The 18603-nt window shown below is 27.6% G+C and overlaps 2 protein-coding genes across 2 annotated transcripts; one reads left to right on the top strand and one right to left on the bottom strand.

Annotated features, from left to right (window-relative positions):
* Positions 1-1469: 1469 nt before the first annotated feature.
* Or43b (Odorant receptor 43b) lies at positions 1470-5847 on the top strand. The gene is made up of 5 exons (XM_089223810.1): positions 1470-2196; positions 3224-3332; positions 4912-5016; positions 5395-5553; positions 5735-5847. The coding sequence occupies exons 1-5, from the start codon at positions 1535-1537 to the stop codon at positions 5810-5812; spliced, it is 1113 nt and encodes a 370-aa protein (XP_089079936.1). The 5' UTR covers positions 1470-1534; the 3' UTR covers positions 5813-5847.
* A 3102-nt stretch (positions 5848-8949) lies between these two features.
* LOC107168028 (mitochondrial-processing peptidase subunit alpha) lies at positions 8950-15260 on the bottom strand. The gene is made up of 12 exons (XM_089224090.1): positions 15020-15260; positions 13118-13320; positions 12953-13032; positions 12794-12876; positions 12624-12726; positions 12288-12380; positions 12036-12208; positions 11851-11947; positions 11577-11788; positions 11212-11377; positions 11026-11158; positions 8950-9941 (listed from the first exon to the last, which is right to left on the bottom strand). Exons 1-12 carry the CDS (start codon positions 15118-15120, stop codon positions 9781-9783), a joined length of 1605 nt encoding a protein of 534 aa, XP_089080216.1. The 5' UTR covers positions 15121-15260; the 3' UTR covers positions 8950-9780.
* Positions 15261-18603: the final 3343 nt, after the last annotated feature.

Here is an 18603-nt window from a genome sequence, read left to right as displayed (position 1 = left end):
ACTTATGTAAAAACTGCAATTCGGTTTACTGACAATAATTAATAATACCCTTTCCCGTTCGTATGAAAACATAGCTTAAGAAGTATTTAATCCATTAAAGTAAACGTCTAATTTTTTTTTATTTCACAGTCCATTTTTGTTTCGTATTACTATTATAATTTAAATAACGAGAACGGAAAACTAGCATACACTTAAAATTGAAATAAAACTTATGTATTATAGGCTTACATTTTATTTATTAACAAAATATGACATTTTAATATATTAAGGTTATATTAGGTTAAGATATTATTGAAGTATTGAAAAAATGTTTTATAACATATTTATATGTACCACTAACGGCACTAACTGGAAGAGTGTTAATAATTTGAAATACCTTGAGTGCTTCTGAAAACGCTTCTGGGAGTTAAATTCGAATCCGTTTTAAAATATTTTTTTCTGAAGTAAGTAATGATTTTACAAAATTATATTAAGATAGCACTTTTTACACATTCATTTTAAAATATTTATAATGATTATATACTATTATAGTATCGTGTATTAATTACAAGGCTGTTTGTCCAACGATGATTTAGAAATAGAGGCTAACTTTTTTTTTGTAGTTACCAAATCGGATAATAAACTGACTGTTTAAAGCACGCAATGTACCGAACCACCAAATTACAGAGAACGTTGCCCACCCAACGTCATGACTGCGCGTATATAAAAGATATTACTAATAAACATAACATAGTATAATGATGATACGCATTATATTATATCCTGCGAGTGAGCTGTATCTCGGGGACCTTCCGGAGTCGTGGTCACCCACAAGCCACAACATGGCAAGTATAACATTATTATAAAATTGATATTATTTTATTTTATTGTTATGGTGTTATAATGTTTACGCGTACTGACGATACGTGCACGCAGTGTTGATGATTTCGCACGGTCGTAGTACCAGACATATACTCATATTATACAGTTTTTATAATTACGTGACTTGTACCTGTTTAGGTTGTTATTAATAAACTATATATACACTTTGTTTATGTTTTATTTAAAGGATTTTGTTTTTTCAAAGATTTTAATATATATAGAGCACTACATCACCTTCATAGCATTAACCCAAGCGGCCAAGGCCCAATAGAAGTGTATATTATTGTATTAAATAGCGTTCCACGTATTAGCTATCAATAAAATATTCAAAAATAAATAAACAATATTATAATGACTAATTCCTAATTTATTGGAGGTCGATATAATATTTAAAAAAAACCTTTTTTAAAGTTAATAATATATAGGTTAATGTCTGTTATTTCCGATTTTATTAATGCATAATAATATAATAATATATTCAGTTAGTTTTAAATTTTTAATAAGAGACGAACATATCTTGAACTATTGCCATGCCCTATAATTACATAATATTGTATATATTTTTGCGTATCGATATTAATTTATAACATTTATATACACACCGCGATGGTGTTTAATTAAAAAAACTGAAAAATAATCACACTCAGACTCAGTATGCCAATGGTGTCTCGACATGGCACACATAGTCGACAGGTTTTTGCAAAATATGGGATGTATTAATCACGACTACGGTTATGGCCTGATATTTTTTACCTACTGCGAGTTAGCCTTAACGCTGTTCCTTACCGTATCAGTGTGCCCGATAATCGCCGACTCGGAAGAGAGTCTATCCATTCGCGGTCACGGCTTCCTGTGCCTGTTAGTCGAAATCCACATTTTCGGTTTCATAGTGTTCCGGTTCTACCAACAGTCTCAACACCGAGAAATGTACCTGCGTTCGCAGGGTGTGGGAATACCGGAAAACTCTAGACGAAAAATCGCGATTGTGATCAAACAATATTTAATCATTTCGAACGTCTTCGTGGTAGTTCCCTTATTGTACACGACTTTGATAGATTGGGTGCAGATAGGTGATCACTTCACGTTCCCTTTCGTGGACGTGTTACCGATAAAAACGACAAGCTGGGCTGTTTACATGTCCAAATATATTTTATACTGTTTGCCCGTATACATAGCATACATTGAAATCTGTTTCTTGAATGTGACGTTCATGTATTCCACAGGCGTCGTGAAAAAATATTTTCAGATTCTCGACGAACAGGTCGAAGATGCGATGGAAAACCTGAACGAAAATAAATTAAAGATCGCGATCAAATACCATCAAGAGGTGTTGAAGTGAGTTGTATTTAGTGAAATATAAAAAAAAAGTATTTACTTGATGAAAATTATATTGAAAATGCTCCCAGAAAAAAAATATTTATAATGAGTTTAAACAAACCCATTTATTAAACTGCAAGCGCATATATTTTTATACTTGTTTTGTAATGATTTAGATATATCTATAACTTTAATTGACTGTTATACAAATTAAAAACATCATTGCACACATAAACTAAAGCACAACAAATAAGACACCAAAACAAAAATTTGGGGAAAGTAGATAGCCACTCTGTTATGCGGTAAGTGTCGAGTGTACCTCATCATAAACAAAATACCTATGTGGCTATGTCAGTCACTGTAATGTATGCGCTAGATTTGAATTCAAATAATTATTGCATACAAACAACTATCTGAGCGAAAAGACGATCAATCAGCCTGTATAATATACAATAAGATGTAACAAAATAATAGGTTCACAAATGAGATAACTATTTAGTTTAAATCAATATTATAAGAAATAACTGTTATATAATATTGTTGGACGCTTGCGCTGCAAGTACAGAATACATTTTTTTTAAATATATAAAATACCCATTTTTTAATTTTATGTTTTAGAAAAAGTATGATGATAAAAACATTTATTGAATTCAAGTAGATTATTATTTGCAATTTTTAATTTTAATCCCCCATAATAGTACCTGCCAACAAACTAGATTCACTTTCTTGTACCAGAAAAGATATTGAAATCGAAAAATCAATTTTTCAACAAGGATTCATAGGTATACATACAGATACGCAAATAAAAAAACACACATTGTTAAATATTTAAATAAATGTATTCAATGTTCCGCTAAGAATCTAAAAGCTTTTATAACACTATATCAGTGTTTCTCAACCTTTTTGATACCACGGAACACCAAATAATAATATTTTTTTCATGCCGTTGGTCAACGTTTCAGGTTCCGCGGAACACAGGTTAAGAACCACTGCACTATATTACCTACCTATACTTACTTTTTATATTCATATTATGTTTTTTTAGGTTTTTCAACGATATGATTACAGTATATGAAAAACCAATATTATTGACAATAGAAATGTGTGGAATATGTGTAGGTACAACAAGTTGTTTCATAATTCAAGTCATAAAGGTATGTGATAGTTATTTATTTTATCAATTTTAATAAAAAAAAAAGGCGAGGAAGTGGTACTGCTCTGCTAAATAGCAGTGTTTTTTAACCTATGTTCCGCGGTACCCTAAGGTTCCGGCGGTTCCGCAAAGATCACTTAGGGTTCCGCGAAAGTTTAAAATCGCAAGAGAGAGAGACCGCCGGCGGGCGGTACTCTATAAAGATAATTTTCAAAGAGATTCCGCATGAAAAAAATATTATTAATTGGTGTTTCGTGATATCAAAAAGGTTGAGAAACACTGCTATATAGTATTTGTCAAGTGTGTCACTGTAATGAGCAATAAATATTGTGTTTAAATTAAATTAAATTAAACTTTGTTCATCAAAAGTGATTCTGCGATAAGATGGTTCCCTGCATATGTAAAATATATTTAATGATATGGTTTTTTAATAATACTATCAAACTATTTATAAGTACGCATTTGTCCCTTTTATCGTCTTCTAGACGAAATGAAAAAGTTTATTTATATTAAAAGAAAAAAAACTAAAAAAAGTTTAAAATTTAAAATGTCCTAAATAGCTCAAAGATATTAATATTTCAAGGTAACTACGGATATTCATTTTTAAATAACAACAAAATAAGAAAGTCATTTATCTATGGTTGACTATCCAATGCCCAAAAAATGTTCATGGTTTAGATGAATTTTGTCAAAAATTCTAACTTTAGACGCTTATAAAAAATTATTTTGTGACTGATATCAACTGTTTTTTTAAAAACTAATATAAAACCAATATAAAACCTTATAAGAAACCTTGTATTAAATCTTCAAATTGTATGAATAAACTAAAAAAAAATTGATTGAATTTTAATATAAAAGTTATAAAAATCAAAAACGTCATGCTAATTAAACAATTCAAAAATATAATATTTTTATTTTAGGCAAAATATTTTAGAACATTTTATTATGTATAACAAATATTAATGTAAAACAATACCAACATTTGATGGGCAAATCATGTATCTACTGTTATTTTTCTTAATTACTTCAAAAACAAAACCGATTTTGTCAAAAACTAGTTTTACGGGAAAATTCCTGTTTTTCTTTAATTTATTTTTGTTTTTCCCGATACTTTTGAAAGCTTTACTTTAGAAGTTTTTACATTTACCTTTGAAATTCATAAACTAGATTCGCTTTCTCACCAGAAAAAATACTGAAGTTAAAATCAAATAATGATTTCGACTAGTTAACTTACACCCAAAAAATACACACACGTCAAGTAAAATCAATTAGCTCCACTAAAAACTTAAAAATGTTTTTAGAAATTAAACGTTTTCGTTAATTTTATATTTTATGAAATTTCATAAAAATTGTTGCAATATATATATATTTATAGCAAATATTTTTCATTTTTTATTACAAAAATATAAATATTGTTCAATATTCAAAAAAAGAAAAATTGAATTTTAAATAAGCTATTAGCCATTCCTTTTAAAGTTCTGTAACAACATAATATTATTGATAATACATAAGTCTTAATTATATTATAACAATTAATTTAAGTGTAACTTTCATTAATTATATTAATATTATATTTTTAGGGTTATGTTCATAAAATACTATTGGGAATATGTATAGTTAGTAGTATGGCAACTGTCATAACAATCATAATTTATTGCATTTATGCAAGTAATATGTATGATTTTGTAAGTATTTATTGATACGAATAAGTATTTACTAATATAGTAGGTAAATATGTGTATTGTAGGTATATGTATGACGTATGTAATGTTATTTCACGTTTTTTGAAATAATTTTTAATAAAATAAACAAAACATCAACATTGAAGAAAAAAGATTGATGCTGTATAATTTCATCTTTATAATTTTTTATTTAACACAAAAAAATTGTTTTATAGGTAATAATTATGTAAAATAAATATTTTCATGTTTATATACGTTATGCATCGATACATTTTTTTATATAACAAGTGTTTTCTGCTTAAAGAATCACCGTGTAATCTTTATACACCTATATATAATATTATACATACATACAACTATATATTTACTTTAACTTCCTAGCACGATTCTATATTGATCAAACTTTTTGAACATCGATCATGTTATTCTCGAAACAAATCATTTAAACATCTTGTTTCAATAATGATGACTAGAGCTACAATTCCATTAGAATTTAAAGCTGTTTCCATTTTCACCATAAACTTAAATCTGCTTGTCAAAGTAAGTGTATTCTTAATATAAATATATTATAAATATTATAACTTATAATCAACGTTTGATAAATATATTATCAACATACATAGTTTGTTTGGAATGTTTGGATTATATAACATTTCTCAGTTTTTTCGGAAAATACAAATGAGTATGTACTATAACAGACATCAATTTGTGTTTATTTCAGATCTTAAAATTTACATATACGTTGTTTAATGTGTTATTAACTTCAATGAATCACCAATTCATAGAAACTATAAAATGAAAACAAATTATACACTACCTACGTAAGTGATTAGCAATTATGAATTATTATTAGAGAAAAACTTTTGTTTATACCTAATTCAGAAATTTTTTTTTTAAACAAAATTTGTTATTTATGTTTTTATTTTATTATCGTCGGTTAAATGAATATTGTTACTAGTAGTTTTATTTATTTCATATCTTAAAATGTCTCTTTTACTGTATTAAACACCACGCTACCATCATTCATCAATAAAACGTCACAAAGCAAATGTAGTACTTGAAATATTTTTAGAGGGCAAATTTATGAGCGCGATACCTAACAAAATATTTCAAGTGAATATATTTTATATTTTTCTTACTCAAATACATATTTATACACAACAGTGACACCCACTGAAAATCATGACGTAATTTAAGCGTTTAGTTTCTCAACTTACTCGTCCGATAGCAGAAACTTGTCACCGTCCGAGTCCACACACTTGCGTTTGATGCTAAAGCAGTTGGCCTGCACAACGATCTACTTCCGGATACCAGACAGGAACCACACGCCATCTCTTATGATATAAATTGAAACTTAATCTGCATTATATTGTTTTATTTCTAGATCACACAAAATAAACTGTAAATATTATTAAAAATGATTATAATATTAAAATTATGCATAAAAATAAGTCGATTGGTGAGACAATGAGATATGAACGACGAGTGTTATTTACTGATGAATTGTTATTACAATATTATTGAAAATACATCATAATAGGTAGATAATTTAAAGAACTCCATCTACTTTAAATAAGTATCGAGAGTATGTCTTCATTGAGTTGATCATGGGCGTGTTACATACGAATGCAATGATAAACCATTGCAATATATTGCATATTTGCATGCACGAACAACGATTCTAAACGCACGTCAGCCTATTCTTCTGAGAACTTTTTTAAATTAATTTATAACGCAATTATAGTAATACGATGGATTGGACAAAAATTTCTGCTCATATGTAAGTATTTTATAATGATTAATGATTATTATAATTCTATTTCATAAAAAATAACTACCTGTTATTAACTTATAAGTCAATAACAGCGTCGCTTAAAAATGATGTAAATAGATTTATGTTAGAAATAGTTTCGTGACATTATTTACACGAGAGTTGCTGGTTCAACAGTATATACATACGAAAATGTTTGTTTTAAAACTCAACTATGTATAATGGGTTGAGGGATACATGAATAACTATTATGTACCGTACATCACTTCACTTTCTGAATGGTCACTGGCCACTCATCCAAAAACAAACAATCATCGATGGAGCAGCCTAAAAACAGACAAACAGTAAAAAACGGTTTCCAAGTTATGACGTATATCATAAAAAAGGAATACAAATGTTAAGTTAACAATTTTAATGGTGGTACCAACAACAGTCACACTTGATGACTTTGAGCTAAAAGCCGCAGTGGCTAGCCATTGATTCAAAGCCATATTCTTAAGTCTTATAGGTATTCAATTAAAATTTAATTTATCAAACTTTTTTACTCACAAACATTTTATATCATACATAAATCGAAACAAAATAATTAAAATAATTAAATAATTCATTTTAAATACCCATCTACAAATAACATTAACGAATCAAATTATTTTGACTTTCGTGTGTGAAAATACTAATACAAATAGTTTATGAAAAATACCATCTCTACTAAGAAAACATCTTCAAAGTTATAGATTAAAGTATTTTTCACAGAGCCATTTATCAGACAACATTGTCAACATTGTATAACCGATAACTGAGCTTAAAATCTAAATGAGTAACATACTATCATTACAAACTCAGCATCTTAAATCACATATTTTGGAATAACAAATATTCAAATGAGTATAAACACTAAAATTCACTAAATTTTATTCAAAATAGACAAGTATAAATATATAATTATAAATTATTGGCATAATTCTCTAGAGTAACTGGAACTGAATAAACCTAACTATAATATTTAATAAATATATTGACTAAAATAGTATCCAAGATGCCACCCCCCCCCCCCCCCCCGTAAATCTATTCTGGACCTGCGTCTGACATATTTTGTTTTAAGGTAAGAGAGGACGCTATACCTGCATGTGTTGTCTCCGTCTTACGAGTACCTACGTAACATAACAAATTTTACGCTCAGTAAATTTAAAACTTAGAGAAAATTAATCCCTTATAAAAATTAAAGGCAACATTGTTACCAAGGGCTTCTAATAGGATTTTAATTTTAAAGCGAGTTATGAGTATTTTAAAACCGTTAATTGTTTGTATATCTTAATATATTCATGGCTCGCTTTAAAATTAAAATATAATAAACAGCCTATGATTTCATTAGATAAGTTAATAAAACCTTGAATTTTTATAAGAGGTCAATTCACTCCAAATTTTAAACTAACGAAGCTAAGTGGGTTCTGCTAAGCGCAAAATTTGCCATGTTACGCACCTGTAAGACGGAGACAACACGTCATGCGGGTGTGACTTCCTCTTAAAAGCTGTGGTGATCTCTATTATTCCAATAAATGCGTTAAAGTTCCTTGTTTTGGGCTAAAATAAAACGAGTCTTTCAAAATGGTTAATCATCGATGACAGTTATGAGCTCAACAATTTGTTCTATTAATTACATATAACTGTATAAGTAATATTGTTTTATTATTGATTGTTAAGTGTGGTTAAGTAAAAATAACTAATAAGGGTTAAGCTTATTGTTATTGTTAAAATGTTAGTGTGATCCAATTAATATAAAATGTTTAATTATAATAATAAAATATCTGATTTTTCTGTACATAGATTACGCTAGGTACACACCATGTTGTTTTATTTTATAATTTTATTTAATAATATACAATATTTAATAATTGCTCGTACAAATATTTCTTTATTTAAATATGCAACGCACAACTTAACAACAGTAGTTTACTAGTATATTATACAAAAACGTGTGTCATGGCACTAGAATGACCACGATAGTAATATAAAAACATTATCACATCGATGACATTATTATCACATCGATGTCGTTATTATCACAAATGTACCTTTTGAAAACATTTAGGGCTACTGATGAGGTCTTCGTTTCTACATATTTTAGTCCGTGGTACAGACAAACAGAAGAAATATAATATAAAATATAAAGATTTGATATTACAAATTTATTTTTCTATTAGTAATAGACAATAGTACATTACGGTAGATTGATCTATTTTTTTGCCAATAACAAATAGCAATACTATGTAATAGTATAATCATTTTTGTAGTGTTACTTAATTCACTATCTTATTATCAACAATCGTAACTATGTACGGGTAACTAATAGATGAACACAACGGAAATATAAGACGTTCTAAACCCATTTTAGAAAACTAAAAACTAAAAAAATACTAAAAATTATATCATGTCCAGAAAATACTAATTAAAATATTTGGTTAAAAATACACAGATTTAAGATCTATTAATCTCTTAATATTTTGAGCTGGTCATTAGACCTTTGTTTATGTAACTGTCTTAATTGACTTATGTGAAACATAAACGATAAACCTATAACTAAAAGAGAATTCAATAGGGATCATCAAATCATCAAGTTTGAATCAACTATCCTCCCACTAAATATTATCATAGTATTACCATTTACCATCAAGTATAAAATAGTATAGCATCTAATATCTATAATCAATGGTATAACTAAAATCTTTTATGTAAAATATTAAATAAAAAGTTTTGTATTTTTTATAATAAGGTTTACTCAAATTAAATTTTTACATACTTGGTAATAATGTTCATATTTAACTACAATTTAAATATATTTAAGTATTCAGAATTTAATTTCCTACTAAGTAAATGTATGTATAAAATATAAATCTTTATTTTTCATTATACATAAAATATGAAAAGTTATATATTTTGTTTGAACAAATTTATTTTAAAATCAACAAAAATGCAAAATGGACTTAAACTAAGATATATTAAAACCGACCAAATATTTTTCCTTTAGGTTTTGTATTAATTAATTCTTGCATTTCTTCAATTAGTGGTAATTTTGAAACATTTCCACGAGCAACTACTGTTAGCGGAGTATCCAGGATTTTCTTAACAATTCTTACTATATCATCTTCAGTAACATTTTCTAAAAAAATCAAATGAGTAAAATATAAAAATAATGGTTGAGTTATTGCATGAAATTGTTCAAGTATTATATTTTTTAACTTAACTTATATTCTAGTAATGGTACAATTGAAAAGTTTTCCAATTTAATCAATATAATATATATATATTTACTTATGTTATAGGAACTGAATACTGATACTACATATTTAATATTCAATTGTTTGTTGCTAGCTTTAATATTTAAGAGAATTGTTTTTAATTTTAGATTATATCACACCTGTATGTGTTGTCTACGTCCTACAAACATAATCATAACAAATTTGTGTTCAGCGTAACAAATTTTTTGTTGTTAGTTATTTTTTAAATTTTAACCTATGAATTATGATCAAACTTAAATGTAAGCATATTAACTGTGTTCTTACAATAATTTTTTTATTATATTTTAATTTTTAAGTAAGTAATGAGTATGTAAAATGTTAAAATATAAATATGCTTAATATTGACTAAAAACGAGAAAACTTAAATTATTTTCTTATTTTTAAGTTTAATCATAATTCATAGGTAAATCAATTCAATTTAATATTAAAACAAACAACAACAAATTGGTTCAGCTGAACACAAAGTTATTATTTTTACATTTGTAACACATATGCAAAACATGCAGATGTGGTATCTTCTAAACTGAAAAATTATTATCAGTGGGTAAAAATATTTTTTTCATATTTGTGAAGTCTTATACAAAAATAAGTTAATCATAAATAAATAAAAACATATATTTTTTTAATGTATAATTATATTATATATTATATGAAAAAGATTTAATTATTAAACAATTAAGAATGATAAAACTGCATAAATCTGATAAGTACTATCATGATTTTAAATGCTGTTATATATTAAGATATTTCAGTCAATTGTCTATAATTATATTATATTTTCTTAACCAACAAATTGAAATTAAACTACATTAAAATATTTAATAACATTTATTTAAGAGCTAGGGTTTATCAAATAATAGGATACTTGGCCAAGTGAAATTGGAGTACTAAAATTGGATCCTAAATAGGTACTTGTGTAACCTAATATTTTGTATTTAAACTTACCAATTTCTTGGAGAAGTTCTTCTGGTCTTTTTCTGTAACCACAAGCTAAAATTTGTCTAACCATGTCTTCAAACACAATAGGACGTGCTTCTAAATTCATCAGTAAGAGTGACTGTAATTGTTTCTTTGCTCTCTATAAAATAAATAATGTTAAATATGAACATTTAAAATAAAATAAATACATACAGCAAGTTCTTCTCTTTGAATGTTACTAGCCATGTTAGCAATTTCAAACACAATGACTTTAACCATATCACGAACATATTGTGGTTCAGCACTGGCATGAATACAGAATAATCCACTATCAGTATACGCATGGTTATAAGCAGTAGCACTATACAACCAACCATACCTATTCATACAAGTTTAATATGTTGATTAATTTTTTAATATTCAATACATATTATTTGAGCTGGATGCACACCAAAGCAGTATGAAAGAAGTGATCATGTTAGTTTTTGTGTTTACTACATTGGTGTGCGCGTGGGCCTTATTTCAATATTATTTCATGTGTTTGTATTTTGTTATATTATAAGCAATCACATGCATACCTATTCAAAACATTTCTATACAGCCTTGTGTACATTCCTTTACCAGGTCCACCAGCACTAAAAGATCCACCACCGCCCATCATCAGATTTAATACACACGATGGAACAAAATCATTAGTGCCCACTAGAGGTATAGATTCCAGACCAATCATTACATGTGATAAGACAGCTAAACCAGATGGTCCAGGAAATGCAGGAATATCACAATCTTCCTATAATGTTTAAACATGTATAAAACAATTGATAAATATCTTAAATAATAATAAATGTATACTTTGATTATTCCACCAGTGTATTGTGGTATTGAGTTATCAATACTAATTGTATCAAGTTTTTCATTGTTCCAAATTGGTTTTTCATCAACCAGGTACCTAAATAAAACAAATGTTGAAATATATAATCAAGTGAAGACAAAATTAATTTTTATATAATTTGTGTAACAATTATTATTTCAAGTACTTTTGTACACTATCAACAAGTTCTTGATGATCAACTCCGACTCCTCCAACTACAATTCGTTTAGGAACATAATGATTTTTCAGATAAGTTAATAGAACTTGTCGGTTAATTTTAGATACATTTTCAGTTGGACAAAGTTTAGATAAACCCAATGTATTTTGTTGGAAAGCAGCCTAAATAAAAATAAATCTTTAAGCAAATAAAAAAAAAAACAATGTACTTTAAATATTTAAAATAATTAAAAGTATTTACCATATGCACTAAATTTTCAAGTAATTGATCTTGTTCAGGTCTTATCATTAGTGTATCATGTTCAAATAAAATTGCTTTACTTGCTGCCATTACCTGTAATTTATTTTAAAAAAATAAAAAAATGACAAAATTATACAGTTTTTAGCCAGATTATTTCAACATCAAAACTCATTTCGATTTTACCTTTAAAATTCACAATTAAAAAAAAAAAACTAGCCAGAACAATGAATATAATGTTGAAAATTTTATTTATATTTTATATCATTTTCAAAGGTTGAATCATTTTAGCAAATGCATATCAAAAAATTAAAATTTATTTTATTTTATATTTTTAACCTCGTCTTCTGTGATTCTAGGTCGTAAAACAACATCAGCTAGAACTTTTATAATATTATCCACATATTTTCTATTAGCACTTGCCGCATACAACACCACATCTCTATAGCAAAAAAATAAATAAATAACACAAAAATAAAAAACTATACTATAATTAGATAAAAACTTACCGGGAACATTGTGCATCACACAAACCGTTATATTTTTCGATTTCATCCAAAATTTCATTGTTTCCAGGAAAATTTGAAGTTGTCTAATAATAAAAATAATTTTTTAAAATTATGTTTTATGAAAAAAATAAAAATGATCAGTAAAATAATATTATTTACATTAAAAGCCAATTTTTCAAGAAAATGATTAACACCGCTTGGATATTTTGCTTCATATCGACAACCAGAATTTATTGCCACTAATAAATAATAAAATAATAAGTTTTGGTACAAGAAATATTGTTTTCAGAACATAAGCTAAAAAAATATGTATTTAAAATTTACCTCCAACAGTACAAAATTCTCCATATGCAACTTCCGATGCCACTCTTATCCCACAAGGTAATTGTGTAATGTTTGTTTTAACATCATGAAGTTTATGTTCACTGTATATAACATTTGGCAAGTTTGGTAATGTTTCAGTGAGTGGAGGTTGATTGAAAGAACATATATTCTCAATTTTTGATGAAAATTTACAAGATGTATTCCTAATATTAAAACATTTTATTTAATATACAAATTAAAATTTGTTTTATTATAGGTACATGTTTACAATCTTCTATCACAAATAAAAATCATTTAGGTACCTAGGTATTACACTTAATGATTTTATTAACTACTATGATATCATATATATATATATATAATATAGAAATATGTTAGGCTTAACCTGTCTGAAAAAAAATGTACTGGGATGTTTGGTTCATATCTTTTACATGGTAAATTATCCCGGTGTAGGATGATGTGGGATAATTTTAAACTGGTTAAGTCTAGCCAATAATCTCTAGAATATGTACACTAAATGATTAACCAGTTTATACTCCACTAACAATTTCAAAGTCTGCTTCTTTAGTTTTAAGTCAGACTACCATGATTAGAGGTCGGATTTTTATGATTTTACATATTTGTTTCTAGTCTATGCAGTTAAGTGGGAGTGAGAAATCTTTACGATGCATGAAACACAGAATTCATAGGAAACAATTTATTCTGCATAAAGAAGCATATTTTATGGGTTAGAGAATATTTGAGAATATTTTTGTAATATCGGCATATAATGAATATATTTCACGTATATCAGCACTTTGATAAGTATAATGTTCAATAAATAATTCTGTTTATAAATTAATTTCTGGATTTTAATAAAAATTAATCTCCAGGTATTCCTTATCGATTGCGATAGCACGTAGGTTATTTTGTTAGCTAAAATAAATTTGAGCTGAATTTTTTTAATATTAAAAGAATTTTTTGCATATTTAAGGACATAAAACATCAGATATCTGGTATTTTAAAAGAATATTAAGAGAATATATTGCCTAATTTATGCGACATAAAAACATTATATTTTAAGGATTTTAAGAGAATATAAATCCGACCTCTAACCATGATTAACAGTTATTATTTAAATATGATTGAAACCTACAAGTATACTTAATATTATTAACCATAAATAATTGACTAGAAAAACATTGATAAAAGCAATGCATAATTAATAAATTAGAAACACCAACCATTAATACTTAAAAAATATGGACCTTTTACGTTTATTCACTACCAATGACTATATTATGTGTGTTTCAGCACATGTCGCTCCGCTCCTTGTTGACATCACTTTGCTCCACAAATCAAAAATATCCCGCGACTTGATGTGCAAATCTACCTCAAGTAGGTAACAGGATACCTACCGACCAATGTTGTACAGCTGCTTGGTCGAGTGCACTGTGAAGTTTGAAGTGGATTTGCATAGCAAGTCAAGGGATATTTTTAATTTGAGGAGCAAGGCGATGGTTCTGACTTCCTGAGGAGCGCAGTTACAAGTGCCGAAACATACGTACACTACGTTTATTGGCAGTGAATATATGGCAGCGGATAACTAATTAACAGAAAACTAAAAAAGTAGTGGTAGTGAACAAACGGAAAAAATCCGAAAATATATATCATTAACAATTATCCCTTAAATCATTAATGTAATATGAAGTTTCAAAAGCTTTATTTTTTTGATATTAGTAATAAAAATATAGTTAAATTTATTAATTTCTCATGTGTAACTATATTTTTTTAAACATTTTACCAATGATCCAAGAAATTTAAAATGAAAGATATTATTCATATTGGTTAAAAGTTGTTACACTTCAATTACAAATTGACATGAAAGAATCAAATAATAAGAGGTTTTCGAATTATACATACACTTCGTTGAATAACTTTTTTCTACCGAAATACTTCAAACACGAGACTAAAGATAGTCGAGATGTCATGATAACCGGCGTTTTATAATAGGTAGTGGCCATTTCAGGTCCACTGTGAAATTGTATTATTACAGCAGTCAATACTTAAGTACCTACTCACTAGTCACTAGTCAGTACTTCTGACTTCAGTAACTACTAAACTAACAAGACAACAGACAACTGTAGTAGTCTGCATGTCTAGATAATAGTAAATACTACAGAGTTTGGTATTATTTGGTATAATGGTATGATAACAACTCTGTGATACGCATGTCATGACGTCGCCGGCAGGAACTGTTATCACTAGGGTTCGGAAGTTATAAGAGTTGCAATATTGTTATTATTGTTCTGTATGCTGTTGAATTATAGTTTATAGCAGACCAAGCTAGAAATCCGAACTATACAATGTTGAGTTTAAAAATAGAATATTAAAAATGCATATTTCGATAATTTTAGAAAAAAGTGCATATTTCGTCGATTTTCGTTAATTTTCGCATATTTGTATCTTGTATGCATATTAAATTTTCTACAAAAATTAATTTTTTTTTAATTCTAAACCAATTTTTTTTAAATAATGTTACATTTTTTCAGTTCAATAAAATCTCAAACACCAACCGGTAACACACCATATTTTTTATTATTTTCTATGTCTATAAGAGTTTTAAATAATACGATTTTTTTCGTGTATATTAATAAATAATTGATACACTTAATAAATAATTGCATTTTTCACATTTTTTAATGCATATATTATAATATTTTCTTGCATATTTTGCCTTTTTTTGCTCCTATAACTTCCGAACCCTAGTTATCAGTTTATCACTACCCATTATCACTTATCAGTACCACAATCACAGACCTTTTACTAGCTATAGATATGAATGGTTATATAAAAATACTAGATAGTAGATAGCCGACTTGTTTTTTAAGCCAACAAACTACAAAGAACAAAATGACGAGTCAACTGAAGACCTTACTGATAAATCATATTCCATTTATCGGCAAGAAAGAATCCCATACTCAATATTGATTAGTTTGAAGAATTAAGTATTCCCTCTATTAATGTGACGATATAATATGATCATTGTTAATCGAGCCTCTTCTGATTTCTTAAGATATGATCCTTAAGTACAATAGAACTGCCGCGAATAATTCTAAAATTAAGGAAATTGGTTTCCAGTACAAACACAATATGATGGATTCTGATTCCATGTCCGATTCTTCTTCTGTTGAAAATTTTCTAGATGAAGAAGAACCCTTAAGGATGAAATTAAAAACGTGTCAACTGAAAACTTAAATGTATTTATGGATTGTCAACAACTTTTATTTCCTCATCAAGATAATTTTACTCGTTTGATGTACTCTCGCAAAACTTGAAATTCTTATTCATTGACTTCATTCAGCCAATTTCCTATAATTCATTTATTTTGTCTTTGTTTCATGATTTAAAAAAAAATGTAGAATTTATGGCGGGCAGTTCAGTCACGACAGTTGATAATGAAACATCGCGGGTCGCTGTTATAGTGTTATATCTCTTGCAGACGCGGTTTGAGTATAATGTTTTTGGTGCACTGCACCACCAATGTTAGGGGGGTGGGTGGTCTTAGTTGAACATGTGCTGACCGCAATGTTTAATTTTAATGTTCAATAAATGAAAAAAATAATAAAGTACCTAATCGTGGCTGAAACTGTTGAAAGCGTCGAGTTAAGAATATAAGGACCTTATAATTATAAACTATAAACTTAATATAAAAAAATATTTATTTGTAATTTCTATGGTGAAGGGGGGGGGGGTGAGTGGGTGTCTATATATTGTCTTGCACCACTAAATATAATACATTCAAACCGTCTCTGATCTCTTGTTATTAATTACTATAGTATTGTAATTACTATGGTATTGTCAATAATTTTAAATAAAAGCAACCAAGATAGTGTGTAGTAGGTTAGGTTAGGTTAGTAGTAGAGATAGCGAATAAGTCTATAGAACCAAAGCTGGTTAAATTTGCGGAGTTAACGATTAGGTGGGAATGTGGGATCGAGTGTTACAAAAGGTAGAATTTGCTTTCGGCTTTGCCCAAGGCCTAGCAAAAGGTAGTGCCGGTCCTAAATATGGTATTAATGGCTGCCGCCTGCCTGTATATAATTTTCTAGGACTGACTAGGAGCTCAAGACGTCGCGTGTATTTGTGTATCCTACTCTTTTTCAATAGGTTTCCATAAGACAATCGGCTTGTACCCGACTAATAAAGGTTTTTTTTTTCAGTGGTCAATTCACCCTAATTTTTAAACTAACGGAGCTTTAAAACATATTGTATCAATATGGTAATAGAACTTTAATTAATAATATATCAAGCTCAGAATTTAAATGTTGAGTTATAAAAGTAGGTAACTATTTCTATCTAGTATTACAAAATATTATATTACCCGAAATTTAAATAGCTAAGCCAAAGCCCATATGCAGGTTAGGTATTGATAAAATAAAGCCAACTCCTTTAACTAAACGTTTAAGAAAAAGTTTATGTGGATTACCAAAAAAAAGGAGACCAACAATTATAAGAGAGCTTATAATCTAATAAAATTAGTTTACTAGTTGCTAACAAACTATCAACCAAGTACTAACTTTACCTACTATTATAATTTATAGTAGTATAATGATTTAATTTACATAAACATTTGATTAGTCATTTAATTTACAATACCTAACTATATATTTGGTTTCCATTATTTGGGTGATCTGCAAAAACTTATTAGTTTTTACTAATTATTAATAACATCATTAATTCATAAGTAAACTGAAGGTTATTAGTTATTGTTTGATATGTATACCGTGGGTATGGCCATAGTTTATGAGAAATAAGTAGGTAAATAAATAGTATTAAGTTAATTAATTATTTAATTGATAAATAGTATTCCTTGAACTGTGGGAATAAATATTAACTATAAAAAAAAATATAGTATTATTTTCATGTTGATAATTCTCCAATTTCAATTGGTCGTGCGACAGAGTATTGTAGTATTAATGATTATTTGTATACATATAGTAGGGATATAGACATAAATAGGGTGGGGGAGTATTAGCACCCTCAAATAATGTTAGTGTTTATGTATCAAAAAATTATCACGAAAAAAAAAAGATAACTAAAATGAGAAAATGCATAGCTTAAGCACCCTTAGTTTTTATTAATTGAAGTTGCGCCTATGAGTAGGGAGTAGGCATTATATGATTAAAACCTAAACCCACAAATACCAGATATTGTATAAGCTGTGTCCCAATCTTAAATCTTCGACAACCTTAAAAACTATATAAATAGTTATAAATATAAATTTTAGTGCTTATGTTAAAAATACCTACAATATTTTTCTCTTGTAGGCAATAGTGTAGTTACATGCTAATAAGTACTTAGTATAAGGTTAGAAAGTCTACGCTTTTACAATATTATAATGAATAAAAAAATTATGACAGTAGTCTAATGTGAGGATCTTACTCTTAACCTATTTTTACATCGATTCGACTACGGCTAACTTAGATCCATAAAAATGGCAATAC

This window comes from Diuraphis noxia, unplaced genomic scaffold, assembly GCF_037042655.1.
Source record: "Diuraphis noxia isolate RWA-SAM2 unplaced genomic scaffold, SU_Dnox_SAM2 contig0003, whole genome shotgun sequence".
In the NCBI taxonomy this organism is placed as follows: Eukaryota; Metazoa; Arthropoda; class Insecta; order Hemiptera; family Aphididae; genus Diuraphis; species Diuraphis noxia.
Note: the sequence above shows the minus strand (reverse complement) of the source record. Positions and strands in the feature narration are given on the sequence as shown.